This window comes from Colletotrichum jinshuiense, chromosome 3 (genome assembly GCF_051148585.1).
Source record: "Colletotrichum jinshuiense chromosome 3, complete sequence".
NCBI lineage: Eukaryota > Fungi > Ascomycota > Sordariomycetes > Glomerellales > Glomerellaceae > Colletotrichum > Colletotrichum jinshuiense.
Window position 1 is genome coordinate 937715 of NC_139310.1, and position 15926 is coordinate 953640.

The following is a 15926-nucleotide window of genomic DNA, read 5'->3' on the forward strand; positions in this document are numbered from 1 at the left end:
GTATTTGACATTTATTTTCTTGAAACACATGCATATATAACAAGCAGATTTCAAAGTCTGACTGTAAATTAAATCCATAATATTTTGAAGGAAGACTTTGCAATGTAACACCTAAGTTTATCAGTAGCCAACATGGTCAACTCTTTACTATAGGTTAACGTAAGTCATGCGTATATAAAATCATATTTCTATTGCTGCCAATGATAGCATTGAATTTGCACATTTGTTCTTGTTGGTGTCATAGGGGATACCTGAACAGGTAGGAGCTCGAAGAAAACCGCAGTAGTATTCGGTAACTTGGTTCTGGTCTGGTCTGTAGAAGTGAAAAGAAACGGACAGAAGTGTTGTCCTTTCTAAGACCCCTATACTAGCTATTTAACCCGGATATTTAGCAAAAGACGACATAGTATCAACCTCTTGCTGTTAACGTAAGTAGACCAAGGAGCTGCTCGTTTACAGTCATTGTTATACTCACATGCTAGCCAGGAGCTTAGGTCGTTGGAAGTGATGTATCCCACGTAAAGAAACTAGTACAGTCGTGTCAGTGTTTGCAGATTTTTTTGCAAAAGGTGGTTTCTCACTCTGCCCTGGAAGTTAAAGGATGCAAGAATATTTTGAAACACGTATTCACCATTGGGAACAGCCTCGATTATGTATAGCTGCTATTCGAGGCATATGCCTCGTTTACCGCTGCAAAATGGGCTGCTCACAATTCCATAAACCTCCTATTCTGCAACACAACACACTAAGCTTTCGCCGAGTATCGATTAACCGCGACGAGAATACGCCAGGGGGTGTCAACTCACTTGCCCTGGGACAAGATGAGTCTTCACCATAGCCACACACGCGTTTGATCTTACAAGTAGGCCAACCCACAAGACCATATTGCCGCTTCCATATACATGCTCGAGAGGCCTCGATGAGTTGATGGCGGGAGGTTCATTTCCTTTGGTCTCGCATCTGCACTTCAATATCCACTGGTCAGAAGAACAGACCAGTAACGACCTAGCATGGTCGGGTAGGGCTGCCAACAGCGATATCTTCGCTACTCCTGCTGCTGCTGCAGCTGCTGCAGCCAACCTGCCTACTTTCTCTCTCTCACACACAAGAATACAGTACCAGTTTTGACCTTTCGTTTACGCTTGAATTGCCACCCGTACGGATGTCCTGAATACGAACAGTTTCTGATATAGGATTGGGGATCTGTTGAAAACATTGCTGTATTAGCCACCCCCCCGAGGTCATGGCGCTCTCATTTTCATTCCTGTGCCTTGTCCGCCGGCCTCTGATCCAACCGATCAAGCTTTTTATATGCTCTTTAGGAGATCAAGCAGGCGGGTATCGTTCATGGCATTTCCCAAGTGATGGGAGGGAGGATGCACGCCGCCGCCCGCATAACTATCCAGCTTCGTATGCAGGTTCTTGGGCAGGCAGATATTTCCCCGTCCCTACGTCCATAGACATGGCGTTTGGCTCTACCTGCCAGCAGTGGTCAAAGTCACGTGCGATGGTACGTTGGCAAGACACTGTGGCGCATTGGAGTTGGCATGGTCTATGTTTATTTACGTATTGTTTCGCAGCGCGACGAACACGAGGTCATCCACGTTGTTTACGCGTGCATAAGAAGAGACACAAAGGAGTAATAATTGGGATTGATTGGCAACACCAGAGTCAGCCATTGGCCCTCGGCATTGCACTTGGCTTTTCGTGTCACTTTCGTATACAAGGGCCCGCACCCTTCGGTTCAGCATCAAAGAAGCCGGGACATTATGGCCTGGATACATGTTGGAAACGAAACCTTGAGGCTGAAGACCACTCCGTTTAGAGTAGAGCGGGTGCCCGGGACTTTTGGTTCCTTCAGTGATATACATGCCGTGATATACATGCCGTGATATACATGCTAATGATACCGCCTTTTCACGGTATTGTAAAACGCAACCACATTCAGATGGACTGGGCAGATCAAGCTCATACAAGTTGTGACGACTGGTGACCCAGGGATGGCACGGTGGAGGGGGCAAGGCGTGAGATGGGGCGGCATGGCAACGATGGCCTCAATATGCCGGGGACAGCACTCCTACGTCGGCCGGGGATGTCAGGAAGCCAGGCTGGCGCCAACTGCCGACCTGTCAAGTTGTCCCAAGCACTTGGCAATGGGACGCTTGGATAGGGAGCAGCTGCCAAGGGTGGTATGCTGACTGCATTTTGTTGGAAAGGCCGCCATCGTCATCCGCGGGGAGGGCGGCCAATGACCAGTTGGGGGCTTCCGAGCTGTGCGTTGGTTGCAGTGCACACGCAGATGCAACAGCCAAGCAGACAACACGAGAAAAAAGACCGGTGTAGGTAGGTTTGCTGTCATGCCGTGCCTCCGTTGCGTGCAGCGTGCAAGTGGCGCGTCGGTGGTCAGCCCAGGCGATGCACTTCTCCGCTTGGGACGAGACATCTTTCTAGACGGGGACAGCTGCGCTAATTCGTGTTTAACAAACATAAAAATAAGTTTCGGTGGTGTCTGTGCAAAGCGAGCGAGGGACTCTGGTGGCGCCAACAACAAGAAAAGAAGAGCCCGCCCTGGCGTCCGTGTGCCCTGGGCGCTGGCGGCGCAGGTGCACTGTCCGGCGGCACCCACCGCGGCTGGCGTGGTGGTTTAGCAGCGGTTTACGAGGTTGTATTGCCGGGTTCCGTGCCGTCCGGGCCGGGGAGCGCCAATCCCGTCGCTGGCGTGTTGGTCCTGGGAGGCGGAGGCTTTGGAGGGATGAGGATGAGTTAGTTAGTCGGTTAGAGAGACACACATGGCTTGAGGAGTGCAGCTGGGAGATTGAGGTCGCGCAACGGGTGGCCTGACGAGATGACGATCGGCCTCTCCTCGTTGGGACGGGGAGAATTTGACAGGCGCCTCCGTCCTTCGGTGCATACGTTTTTTTCCTCTTTGGTTGCGGCGAATTGAGGAAGGACGCGTTTCCCCGGCACAGGAATCAATGGTTTGCTGCAAGTCAGGATTGTCAAGCTCTTGGCGGTGGGTGGTGGGTTGGAGCATGGCATGCCACCTCCGGCGGCGTCGTCCGGGCGGAAGATGACCGGAGGAGGGGGAGGATAGGGGAGAGACAGTAGGGGACCAATGAGACATGTGACTCTGGTGACGACGGCTTTGCCAAGGAAATTGAGAAAAGATGGCCTACGTAACCTGAGACTGAGACTGATCAATAGTGCAATAACGGTAGGGCAATGGATGGCGGGAGACTGAGAACAACAGAGTGTAGATGAGCGAGTGAGCGAGTGAGGCAGGGAGAGATGAACAAAAGCAAAGCATACACAGGAGCAAAAAAGATGGCAAAGCGGCAGATATGAAGTCTCGGCGGTTCAACCAATACGAGGCGCGCTAATGGGCTGGGCTTCTGGAGGGGGAGCTGGATGAGCTGGAGCTGGAACTGTACCCGGGGCGAAAGGCGAGAGTAAGAGAGTGACAGAGTGAGTGAGTGAGTGAGTGAGTGAGACAGAGGCATGGAAAGAGAGTGCAGGCCGACGGCATGGTGGCGTTCGCCTAGCGGCATCTCTGGGCCCGTCCGATCTGTTCCTGGATTTCTGTTCTCCTGGGCCGCCGACTAAGATTGACGGCCGTTTTTTCCCCTTGCCATCCTGAAACTTACTTCTCCATGGCCGCTAGCTGCCCTCGCTTGACTCAGTTGGGCTGGCAGAACGTTGCACGCTGCAACTTTGTCCATGCTCGCCAAGGGCAAAGGTGTCTCTCGCCTCGAGGGGCGCTAGCTTGGGCAAGGCTAGAGGCACCTGCAGGTCTCCTTGGGGGCTGCTATTTCCAGCGGCTTGCCGTCTGCAACCCTCTCTCTCTCCCCTCTTCCAGCAGGCTGCAGTGGCTGCAAGGTGTGCTAGTTAATTAGCGTGTGTGTGTGTGTGTATGCCATGTACCTACTCCTGACTTAGGAGCCATAAGGCGTGCAGACGCAGGAGGTGACATGGTATTTAAATTGCTTCTTGCACAGGTCTTGGCAAACCGTTGGAGATGCAGACGGACTGACGCATTGGGACGTTGGCTTTCTGGGCTCTCCGTTTCGACTGCTGTTTACGGTTACAGCCTACAGCCTACAGGTGGCAGGTCTTGGAACATTCTTCACGAGTGACCCTGCATGGCATGGTAAAGGCCCGATAGACAGTCGAGGCCGACGCAGTCAAATGCCCGAGGGAGGTAGGCAGGCAGGCAGATGAGGGCATGGGAGAGCAGTCGGGCGGGCGGGCGAATGCACGCCTGACTGCCTGGTGGTGGCTGCATAACTGAAGTGCTCAATAGTGTAGGTAAGGTAACTCTTCTCGCTGGTGTACGGAGGATGGATGGGGAACAATGTTCGGAAATCCGGAGGTGCGAGGTGGTCTTCTCTGCAAGCAGCACCTCTTACGTAAGATAAGGCTGGCTGCCCCGTTGGAACAACCAGGACCGCTCTTGCCCGGCGATGGTGGGCGGCGGACGGATTCCGGTCAGAGACGGGGTAGGGACGAGGAGAGGAGGGGAAGGAGGGGAGGGGAATACACACTGACTGCACTACGGATACGGATGGATGGACCAGAGAGGAGGAAGGCGCTGGGCGCTGGGCAGGCAGGCAGGCACGAGGGATGCCAGGAAGCGACGACGGTGGCCGACCCAGAAATCAGGTGGGGAGTTGTGGGGCTGTCGAGCCATCGGCGAATAAACCGAGCCACTCTCGCAACACGTAGGTGGCGGTGTGGGGATATCTCATTTAACCGTATCTGCCCTGGGCCCCGTTTCCCAGCTGTCTCCTTCTGCTTTGGGCAAGTCGACAAGAACTCAGGAACAGAGTGGAAATTTCTGTGCGGGACGAATCCAAATCCATCAATCCCATGCTTCACACACATGGCCATCATCGCCATCACGAAGACTAATGAATTAGTTCCCGCCTAGAACCACCGCCTGCGTTCGTCGCTCGCTTCTTGCGCTCTCGCAATGCCTCGCCTCGCCTCGCCTGGCCTGACCCGACCTGCCTGACGCACCACCTCCTCCCCTCGCTCTGTTTTTTCCAGACTACTGTCATTCTCCCCCATCCGCCGTCCGATCTTTTTCCATCCCATCCCGTCCCATATCCTACACCGTTCCATAATACGGATGCCGTCCAAGCCCAGTCCATCCGAACAAACCCTTGGCCTGGCCTGGCATGGTGTGGCCCAAAACACCGGACGGCGTGGCGTTGGTAGCCCGCATACGTCCGCCGATCCCCAACCAAAAGGTGCTGCACCATCGCGGCCAACGGCACCTGCAGCTGCAGCCTCTGCGGTTGCATCGCATGCCCTTTGCCGCATCTTCTGTCCTTCGTGTCTCTTCTAGTGCTGAGGGCCTGCTCCCTTTGTAGCTTCGCAGGGTGACAGCCTCGAATCAGGCCGATCGTCAGGGGTGTAGTTCGTCCGTCGCCCCCCCCGCGAGTCGAGTCGGCACGCCGGATCAGACAACAAGACAAAGAGCTGCCCTTCTTGCGACCAAGACGGGAAACCCAATGGCGACAAGAGAATTGGCACAGGGCCAAGCCAATGGTAATATTGCTCGAGGCCAGCCTCGAACCTGGGCCATCCCCCAATCCGCGGCCTCGCCTGCTGCATACCTTGCATGTTGGAGCCTTCTAGGCTTGTCAATGCCCTGTCGCCTGTTGAAAAGACGCCGGCTGACTGGTCGGACCTGTGTCTCCGTCTCCACGACTGACCGTCCGGGGTGGTTAGGCCTGCCCGCTAGCAACGAGTACGGGCCGGGATGAGATGCATCATGGGTGGACGGCTAATGCCATGCCATGGGTTAGCCCTGCATGGGTCCCACGCTTCGCTCTTGGCCCGTGGGCTGTGCCGACGCGGTCACGGCCAAAGATCCAATTCAAAGATAATATCGAGAGCCGCCCTCCCATCCCCCAGCTGATGGAGAATGATTCCCCATCCCCTTCCACCAGCCCGGGCTTCCTTCGTTTAGAGCCGAACCGCAGCTTCACGGCCATCGCCAGTGAAGTCACAAGCCGTTCATCATGGCTTTCAAGACGTGGGTGTTGACGGCCCTCGTTGGCCTTGCCAATGGCCTGGCCTCGACCGACACCATCACCTGGGGAGGCGACAACTCCAGGGCCGGCTACCAGACGTAAGTTCTTTCCCCCTTCTCCTCCGTCTTCCCCGGCGTCGATCGTCGCGATGTCGCAACAGCCGCGCTCCGCTCGGTGGGGGGACGGAGGGGACGAGACGGACGGCATCTAACGTGACTTTGAAGAAACCACAACATGGACCCCTCCGTCGTGGGGAGCTCCCAGTTCGGCCAGCTCTTCCGCACGCTTCTTCCGGGCAGATACGGCAACGTCCCCGAGCAGATCTTCTCTCAGCCACTCGTTTACACGCCCGACGGCGACACCACCCAATACGTCTACGTCTCGACGACACAAAATAATGTCTACAAAATTAATGCCAAGACGGGCGACATTGTCGCATCCCGCAACCTTCACATTCCTTTCCTGTCCGCCGACTTGACCGGCTGCTATGACATCCAACCTCACGTCGGAATCACCGCTACCGGTGTCATTGACCCCACCACCAACACTCTCTATCTCACCACCAAGACATACGTCGACCAAACCCAAGTCGGCGTCGCCCAAGGCCGACCCAACGGACGCTACTACCTCCACGCGCTCGACGTGAACGACCTCAGCGAGCGGCCCAACTTCCCCGTTGACCTGGAGGGCATCGTCGCCAGGAACAACCCGATCCGAACATTCACCGGCGGCATTCATCACCAGCGGCCCGCTCTGCTCCACGTCGGCCAGTATATCTACGCCGGCTTTGCTTCTCACTGTGTGCAGTATGACTTCAGCGGCTGGGTCATCGGCTGGGACAAGACGACGGGTGCCATTGTCGAGCGCTTCGCCACACAGGGCGACGGAGTTCCCAACGACATCAAGGGCGGCGGTATCTGGATGTCCGGTGGCGGCCTTGCGTCCGACGACGCCGGCTCCATGTTTTACGCCACCGGCAACGGCTATGCCTCTCAGCTGAGCACCATCCCCGTCAACGGCCGTGAGCCGCCCACCTCCCTGGAAGAGGCTGCTGTGCACATGACCATCAACGACGACGGAAGCCTGACCCTGGTTGACTTTTTCATGCCGTGGGAGAAGCAGGCCTTGGATGGCGCCGACAAGGACTTGGGAACCAGTCCCCTGCAGATCCTACCCAGCACCTTCTCCTGCGGCGACATCCGCCGCATCGGCGTGGTGACTGGAAAGAGCGGCAAGACCTACTGGCTCAACTTGGATGACCTGGGCGGCTACCGTAACGGTGCCAATCAACTGGATAATGTCATTCAGGTCTATCAGAATGAGAATTCCGTCTACGCTGGTGCGGGTGTCTACCCCGGCGAGGGTGGCTACATTTACATTAATGGTAAGTAGACCACATGCCTCTGTATGGCGGGGAAAGCTCCGCTGCACCTGATTATGCTAACCCCATACAGTCATCCAATATCCTACCCACGTCTTCAAGTTCTCCTGCGAGAACGGGGTCCCGTCTTTTACCAAGGTCGCCGACAGCCCCATGAACAACGCCTACATCCTCGGTGTCAGCCACGGCACCGTCACGAGTCTCAATGGCCAGCCAGGCACCGGTCTCCTCTGGACAACCGATGTCCAGGGCTCGCAGCTCAAGATTTTCGAAGCCGTTCCCAAGGGCGGCTACTTGAACCTCATCAAGTCCTTCAGCGTCCCGGCCACCACCAAGTTCACCAGAGCTGTTTTCGGCGATGGCATCATGTACCAGGGCACCACCCAAGGCTACCTCTACGCCTTTGGCTCGCCGGTCACGACCCCGGTGAACTGCACCACTGTCAATGAGTTCGGCACCGTCGACGTCGGCTCCGAAGGTGAGCCGCGCACCATCACCTGTACCGCTGTTGTTGGTGTCACCGTTTCGGCCATCGCCCTGGACGAGCTTGATGCCTTTTCTCTTTCTGGTCTCCCCACCTTGCCCCTGACCCTCGCCATCGGCGACACTTTTACTGTCAATGCCGTCTTCAAGCCAACTACTGTTGGACTAATCTCTTCCGACATCGTCATCGACACTACCAACGCCGTTGAGGGGTACAGCCTGGGCACACACGTCAGGCTGACCGGCACTGGTGAGAGTGCGGGACCGCTGCTGTCCATCACTCCGCCTACTATCACTTTCCAAGGCGTCATCGCTGGGCAAGAAGGAGGTACGGACGAGAGTGTAATCTTGTCGAACCAGGGCAACGCGGCGTTGTCCATCAGCGATATCCGGTTCTCAACCACGAGCGCCCAGGGCCCGTTCACCAGCTGGGACCAGGCAGCTTCCACCCTCACCGTTGGGAAGTTCACCCTCACCAATGTCCCCACCACCATAGCGGCCAACACTGCCGTCACCGTGCGCATCGCCTTCGACTCTTCCGTCAGCGGCACTTTCGGCGGCTATCTCGAGGTCGTCTCGGATGGTGGAACCAAGGCCTTCACCATTGCAGGTTCTGCAGGTCCTGCTCCCGTGGCTCTTGTCGAGTTCCAGACACCCGATGGCACTGGATGGGTGGAATATGATGCCACCAAGAACTTCACCTTTGGCAATGTCACCGAGAACAACTCCAGAGCCCTGAAGTTCCGCGTCACAAACAACGCTGCCGAGGGCGGCGTCAAGCTTTCCCTCACTGTTTCGAAGCCGCCTTTCGGAATTCCCGGTATCATCCAAGCTGCCAACTTGGTAGATCTGGCCGAAGGCACTGTCCTTGCCCCAGGCGAGAGCGCTACTGCCACCATGATCTGCACCGTGCCGAAAGCTCAATGGAACACCGACACGTACTCGGGAAGCGCACCTTGGACGATGAACACCAATGATCCCAACTTCGAGAAGCACTTCTTCACCTTCGAGTGCAATGCTGTTTCCGAGCAAGCGCCACCCTTGCTGCCCGATGGCCAAGGTAAATACCGCTACATTGGCTGCTACAGGGAGAACAACCCTGGCCGCCAGCTTTCAAACCAGCTCTACGGTGACGAGAAGAGCACCAATGCCATGTGTATCGCCGCCTGCGCCGAACGTGGTGACATCTTCTGCGGCACCCAATACCACACTGAGTGCTGGGGTGGTTCGACAATTCCCATCGAGATGGTCGATCCCCGCAACTGCAACTTCAACTGCGGCGGTGATCTCAACCAGATCTGCGGTGGCAATGGATTCGCTGAAAATGAGGGCGGCGCATTCATCTCGCTGTTCGCCGACTCAGTTCAATGGGACGGAAACACCACTACGCCTTCCCCGGGCCCCGATCCGGCGGGCCCCGAGGTCAACCCCGGCGTCGGACAGTACGTGAGCCAGGGATGCTACACCGAGGGCGACGGTGTTCGCGCTTTGCCCTACCTGATTGCCACCGAGGAGAAGACTGTCGCCCTCTGCATCGAAGGCTGCGCCGCGGATAGATATACCTATGCTGGACTGGAGTACGGCGGAGAGGTTCGTATTCTGCTGCCCGTCACCTCTGGTGAAGTTGTTAGCTAATCGTGTCATAGTGTTGGTGTGGAAACGCTCTGGGAGACGGCGCAGTTCCTGTAGAGGCCAAGGAATGCACCATGCCTTGCGCAGGTCAGTACAACGCAACCGGCGATTGAAACATAACTGACACCTTGCAGACAACAGCACCGAGTACTGCGGCGGATCGTCCAGGCTTAACCTCTACATGCTTGAAGGCGACTTGCCCGAGCCGACCACCACCGCCGCCCCGACCGACACTGCTACTTCGGCCGTTCCGACTGCCACCGGCCCTGCCGCGATTGAGCGAGTTGGTGACTGGCTCTTCCAAGGCTGCTACACCGAGGGCGACGGTGTTCGCGCTCTTCCCGATCGCATGCTGCCCGACGATGCCATGACTCTTGAGGCTTGTGGCAGCTTCTGCGAGGGCACCAAGTACTTTGGCACTGAATACGGCCGAGAGTGTATGTTGAACTTCTTCATTTTTGCAAGCAAATACTAACAGGCATCAGGTTGGTGTGGCAACGAAATCGGTACTGGAAGCATCTTGGCCGAGAACCAAAACGACTGTTATTTCCCATGCGGCGGCGACAGCACGCAGCTCTGCGGTGGTAGCGACAGGCTGCAACTTTACTTGTACTCCCCCGAGGGAGCAGCTACCACCGAGCCGCCTCTCACCGATTCTGCGGGCAAAGCGACCACGACTGAAGCGCCATCTGCGAGCACTACCTTGTTGGCGCTGTCCAACTCCACTACTTCCAGCGGCATAGTGACTGCAGAGACTGCCCTTCCGCTCACACCATCGTCCACCCTTTCAGCAAGCAACTCTACCATCTCTTCAACCAGTGCTTCAAGCACAACAGCAGAGGCTATAACGACCTCGTCCACTCCCTTGTCTACTGACCTCTCGGTTGTCACCGCAACAAGCTCGGCTTTCTCGGCCGCGCTGGAGGAGGTTGCCACATCATCCACCGCATCGCTATCAACCACGGATCTCACCGAGACCACCTCCACATTCCCTACGACCTCGTCGGTTGCTGTTTCACAGGTTACTCCCCCTTCAACATTATTAACCACTACCTCCACCTCATCCGCCGCCCCCACACCTACTGGCCCCGTAATCTCCCACGGCAACGAGAACTTCACCTACTATGGCTGCTTTTCCGAGCCCGAAGTCGGCCGTCTCCTCCCGACTCAGATCCTCAACCAAAGTAACATGACGATTGACATGTGCTTGGGTGCCTGCTACGACAACAACTACGCAGGTGTCGAGTACGGCCGCGAGTGTTGGTGCGGCAACACCCTCACCCTGGGTGGCGAGGGCGAGACTAAGGCTGCCGCAAATGTGACGGGCACAGAATGCTCGTTCACGTGCCCTGGCAACAGCACAGAGTACTGTGGTGCCGGAGTGAGAATGAGTTTATACATACTCAAGGAGGAGCTGGAACGGTTGGAAAAGTCAAACGCAACAATTTCATTGAAGCAATAAGGAACGAAAATAATGTATATTCTTATGTACTTATAGAGGACTAGGGCCCTACTATGCTGCTCAGATACGGACGCAGCTCTTATTGATACATAATTTTTATACCTTTTGTGATTATGGCAGTCGTACCGCCGTGCTATCCTGTACCGCATCCAGTTTCTACGGGTTTGTGTGTAAACTGCGAGGTCCTGTGATACATCAACTTCCTAACACCATGTTTTTGGAATCTTGAAGGGGTAAATTGACACATTGACGTCCTTGCAGACCATGCCCATGAACCTGTCGTCCCTGTCGTGAATGAAACCCGAACGGTAGACATCGTCGTGTATATCTGCGGCCAAAGACGCCGTCTTCAGGTCCGGTTTACCTGAGGCTTCGCTCAGCACGTGACATTATGCAACTCGATTACCGGTGATGTCGGAACTTTCTTGCTCTCGCAGACTTGGGCCAAGCTCTGTATTATGACGATTGAGTCGGATACTCTTTGAAACAGTAACTGAGTCTCCTGCTCTGCCATGAGGCTCTTGCTTGTTGCCCCAACTACATACCGGTTTCAAGTAACACCCTCAAGGAGCTGGTGTGAGGGGAAACGAGGGATAGCAATTGGCTGGGTCCAGGGGTCTTGAATAGTTCGATTTTTACTTGTTTAACTTTTGTTTGCTTATTCATGTAATTCTGTTGTTTGTTTGTTTGTTCAGATGGCGCGAGCCCTTTCCCCCTTTGCTGCACCATCGGTATTATTCTAATAATGGAGGATAGTGTACCGCTCAGCACCACGCTGGAACAGAGACCGTAACCGGTAGTGACCCAAAAGAGTCCTACACCCATCCTTCAGAGCTTCCAAACGCTCATATTAGAGAGGGACTGGATCTGGTGTTCCCTGTGTTCCCAATTCCATGCGGCATGGCCTCAATCTTGGATTTCAGGCAAACCCTCTCCAGGTCCGCCGTTCATTGCGAAGCGGGTTTCGAGCAGCTGGGCCCCATTTGACGTGCCGGGAGTCCCCTCGCCGCTCATGACTCGTAGGCGTGGAACACCTTGGCGACGATGGACCACTTGCCGTCGGCCTTGATCAGGGTGTGGAAGTCGGTGTACGGCGGGCCGTCGGGGGTGCCCTCCATCTCGACGCGGACGACGGCGGTGGTCGGGGTGATGCCGAGGACGTCGCACCTGGTCTTCAGGGCGGGGGCGGGGCCGAAGGCGTCGAAGAAGGCGTGGAGGTTGGTGTAGGGGCCCTGGGAGAGGGTGCCGTCGGCCATCCAGCCCGTCATGGAGGCGTCCTTGTGGAAGGCCCGGTCGAGGAGCTGGCGGTCGGCCTTTGCGATGCTGTCGGCGTAGGTCTGGACGGCGCGGATGACGTCGTCGTAGTCCGAGGTGGGGATCGTTCTGATGTTGTTGGACATTTTTGGCGGGAGTTGTGGTTTGTTGCTCTGTCTGGCTGAGAGAGTTGAGATATGAGGATATAGGTTTGAGTGCTGGATGCAGTTGATTCAAGTCATTGACGGTTAGGAAGTTGACCTTGTGGTATATATATGTACATACGTATGCACGGATCTATTGTCGTTTGCTTTGAAATCCAGCCCGCTTTGTCGTGGCACTCGCCTGCTTGCAAATCATATTCCGTGGAGCGTTTGGGAGTAACTGAGGGACTATTACACGATGCATATTCCGAAAATAGCTGGGAGGGTGTCCCCCGGTGGAGATGGACACGGGGGTGCCTTGGCATTACCCATTCGAATCGTTCACATTGCTAGAAAAACGATGAAAAGCCGCCGGTAAAAACGAAACTGAAAGGGGATTGTGGACCTGGGGTTTTGGCAGCCCATGGCGACGTCGACGTTGAATCGGCCGAAACTTGACCCCTTTGGCCAAGCAATCGGGAGACGCTGAAGGGGAACCCGGCCCAACGCCGATCAAACCCATCGGCAGGGTGCACGGCTAGAATGCCACCGACCCCTTCTTCTCCTCCCCCACTGGAGTCTTTTTGCCAAGTGTTTGTCCTAGTGTGACAGACCCATGGTTTACGGTTTTTGCTGCGGGTCCTCCAGCAGTGTCCGAGTGTGATCCACTACTCCCCGCTGCTCAGCTTGACGCACCCGTTCCAACGTCGGACGGAAAGGTGGGCTGCCCGAGTAAAGGAGGTGTTTTTCGATGCCGCTTTTACCTGGTTGCTGACACGATGTTTTCATTCCCTTTCACTTTTCTCGTAGACTTTGTGTCGGTCCGGCTCTGTCTGTCATTGTCTTGCAAGAATCCTAGGACGATACGGATGGGGACACAGGAGAGACAAGAACAGTAGCCTGCGCATGGCCTTTTCTATCAAGAATGCACGTCATTACCTGTAGTCTAGTGGTGTATTTTACTCATTGAAGCAAACAAGCAGGCCGGCAACCGGTGGAAAAGGCAGCGAGATCGAACCTGGCGACGGAGGGACTTTGGTTGCCAAAAGGACCAGCCGATCTTTCGGGGACATGGGCTGCGCACTTGTTAGCGTTGGGCTTTTTTCCCTTGAGGGGCCGCTGTTGAACAAGCAGAAACTGGACAGTAGATCAGGGAGTCATGAGGGAAAGTCGAAGCAGGACTGACATATCATCGGCAAAAAATTGATCTGAATCTTGAGCATCGGGCCCAGCACGTCTACGAAGCGACGACACAACATCTATCAACCTTACCAATGAGATTGCCGAAGGCACCTCGACAACTGACGCACCATCTTGTTTTCAGCCTTGCTACGGAGGAGTAGTTGTGGGAAAGAACTTATCCAATTACGGATAATAAGTTGCAGGAAAGAACTCATCCAATAGGTTGGCCAAAGCAGCAACAGGCTTCATGAACCAAGCTTCTCAAAAGTCGAACACTTACGTCATAGCCGGCCAAGAAGGTACCGGTGTACGCACGGCGTGCACCGAGGATTTACAAGCTTGCGGTATTCAATGGCTGTAATTGAAGGAAATCCAGCTCGAAGGATCATTGCGAGTTGCCTCTTAACTACTTGCGTACCGTGCGGCGTAATGATCCACGAATCCGGGTCAGAATCCCTGCTGCTTACTGCCATTGCGTCAGCCCCGCACTGTCGTGTCGTTAGTGGTGTGGTGCGCGTTCACTCGTCTCCACGACCAACGTGGGTGTGCGGTGCGTCAGTTGAATAAGAACTTTTGAATTCGAGAACAGCGTTGGCTCCAGTATAAAGCAAGCATAATATAGGCCATGTGGATCATAAGACTCTGTTGGATTTGAGAACGACATCGTCAGGTCATTACACCCTAAACGTACGGTTGAACCCCAATACTGAACCATCATGGCCTTTTTTGACAACCTCGCCGCCATCTTTGCTCGACAGAGCAACCCTGCGTCAGCGCCGGAACAGTTCCTCGCGTCGCTCGGCACCCCCTCTGTCTCCGTCGCTATTCTAGACAAAGGTGACATCGAAGCAAGATGCTTCTCGACAGTCGGCGACAACGAAGAAACACTCTTCCAAGCTGCCAGTATCTCCAAGCCCATAGCCGCCACCACGGTTATGAGGCTGGTGAGCCAGGGCAAGCTGTCTCTTGACGACAAGCTCCTTCATGTCCTCCCGGCCGAACTCTACGACAACCTCGGCCCACCAGAGATACTGCGGCAAATCACCCTCCGTCATCTCCTGAGCCACACGGCCGGATTTCGCACCAAGGGTTACACAGGGTACGAGGAGAACGTACCCTCGGCGATGGACACGCTCCTCGACAGGAACGGGGGCCACAACATGGCCGAGAAACTGACCACCTTCCCCGGGCAGCAGCACTCGTACTGCGGCGGCAACTTCGCCATGCTGCAGCTCATCCTGGAGGAGGTCTTCCAGAAGCCGTTTCCGGTCCTGGTGAAGGAGCAGGTGCTCGACCCGCTGAACATGTCCAGTTCCAGCTACGCGCGTCCGAAGTTTGGCGACGAGGGCAACTACGCGAGGTCGTGGTGGACAGGCAGCAGACCCCATGAGAAGCCGTGGCTCCACTATCCCGAGCTGGCGTCGGGCGGCATCTGGACGACGCCGGCCGATCTTCTCAAGCTCGTAAGAGCCATCCAGGTATCTCTCCGCCCGGATACGCCCGAGGGAGAGAGGCTCCTCCCGCAGGAGATCGCCAAGGAGATGTTGACCGAGGTCAAGAAAGGCGTCGCGGTGTCGTGGTTCGTCTCGAGGAACAAGAGCAACGTCTTTGGGCACTGGGGCGGGAACGATCCGTCCTTCAGATGCTACGCCGTCGGATTCGCGAACACGACTGGAAAGGTGGACGAGGCGGACTTGGCGGAAGGGTGCGGAGTCGCCGTCATGACGAACGGTTTCGAGGGAGCCGACGTGTGCGCCAAGGTCGTGCACACGGTCGCGTACCTCAAGGGGTGGCCGTACATAGGGACGCTGGAGCAGAACTCGCAAGTCGCGATCCCGGTCAAAGACATTTCCCGGAGCATTGATCCGAGGTGGGAGGAGTGGGTGGGCGAGTGGGCCGAGAGGTGGAAGATTGAGAAGGGCGAGGATGGGACGCCGAGGGCGAGGTTTGGAGAGCTGGAGGCCTTGAAGCTGGTGCCGGCTGCGCTGCCTCCAGCGAAGGGTGGCGATAAGGGGCCGTCGATTGATTTTCTTGTCGACGGGCTTTCCATCATGCTCCGGTTTCACTTTGTTGGCGATGAAGAAGCCATTGAGGTTTGGAACGGCCTGACGCTCCAAGCGGAGACTTTAAAGAGGAAGTAGTCTAGACAGAGAAAGTCATCCGCAAAGACGGCTGGTGACCGTAGAGTTGTGCTTCAAAGACTGGTTTCTTTTTCGACTATGAACGCATTGTAAAAATCACTACTAAAAGAGGCAGTCATTGAAATTTATCTTGGACGGAGCTGTCATTGCATGACCGCCAATATCTGCGTCATTTGTCGAGACTTTGCAGAACATCGTGCCTTGCGACCT

The 15926-nt window shown here is 55.6% G+C and overlaps 3 protein-coding genes across 3 annotated transcripts; 2 read left to right on the plus strand and 1 right to left on the minus strand.

Annotated features, from left to right (window-relative positions):
• Window positions 1-6026: 6026 nt before the first annotated feature.
• On the plus strand, window positions 6027-10996 carry EsH8_III_000270 (uncharacterized protein; the record flags this gene model as incomplete). The annotated part of the gene is made up of 6 exons (XM_083261995.1): window positions 6027-6136; window positions 6263-7422; window positions 7493-9492; window positions 9549-9621; window positions 9669-9971; window positions 10020-10996. 6 exons carry the CDS (start codon window positions 6027-6029, stop codon window positions 10994-10996), a joined length of 4623 nt encoding a protein of 1540 aa, XP_083122482.1.
• A 1010-nt stretch (window positions 10997-12006) lies between these two features.
• Window positions 12007-12396, minus strand: EsH8_III_000271 (uncharacterized protein; the record flags this gene model as incomplete). Its single annotated transcript, XM_083261996.1, has 1 exon — window positions 12007-12396. One exon carries the CDS (start codon window positions 12394-12396, stop codon window positions 12007-12009), a length of 390 nt encoding a protein of 129 aa, XP_083122483.1.
• A 1895-nt stretch (window positions 12397-14291) lies between these two features.
• EsH8_III_000272 (serine hydrolase domain-containing protein) lies at window positions 14292-15716 on the plus strand (the record flags this gene model as incomplete). Its single annotated transcript, XM_083261997.1, has 1 exon — window positions 14292-15716. The coding sequence occupies one exon, from the start codon at window positions 14292-14294 to the stop codon at window positions 15714-15716; it is 1425 nt and encodes a 474-aa protein (XP_083122484.1).
• Between the last annotated feature and the right edge of the window lie 210 nt (window positions 15717-15926).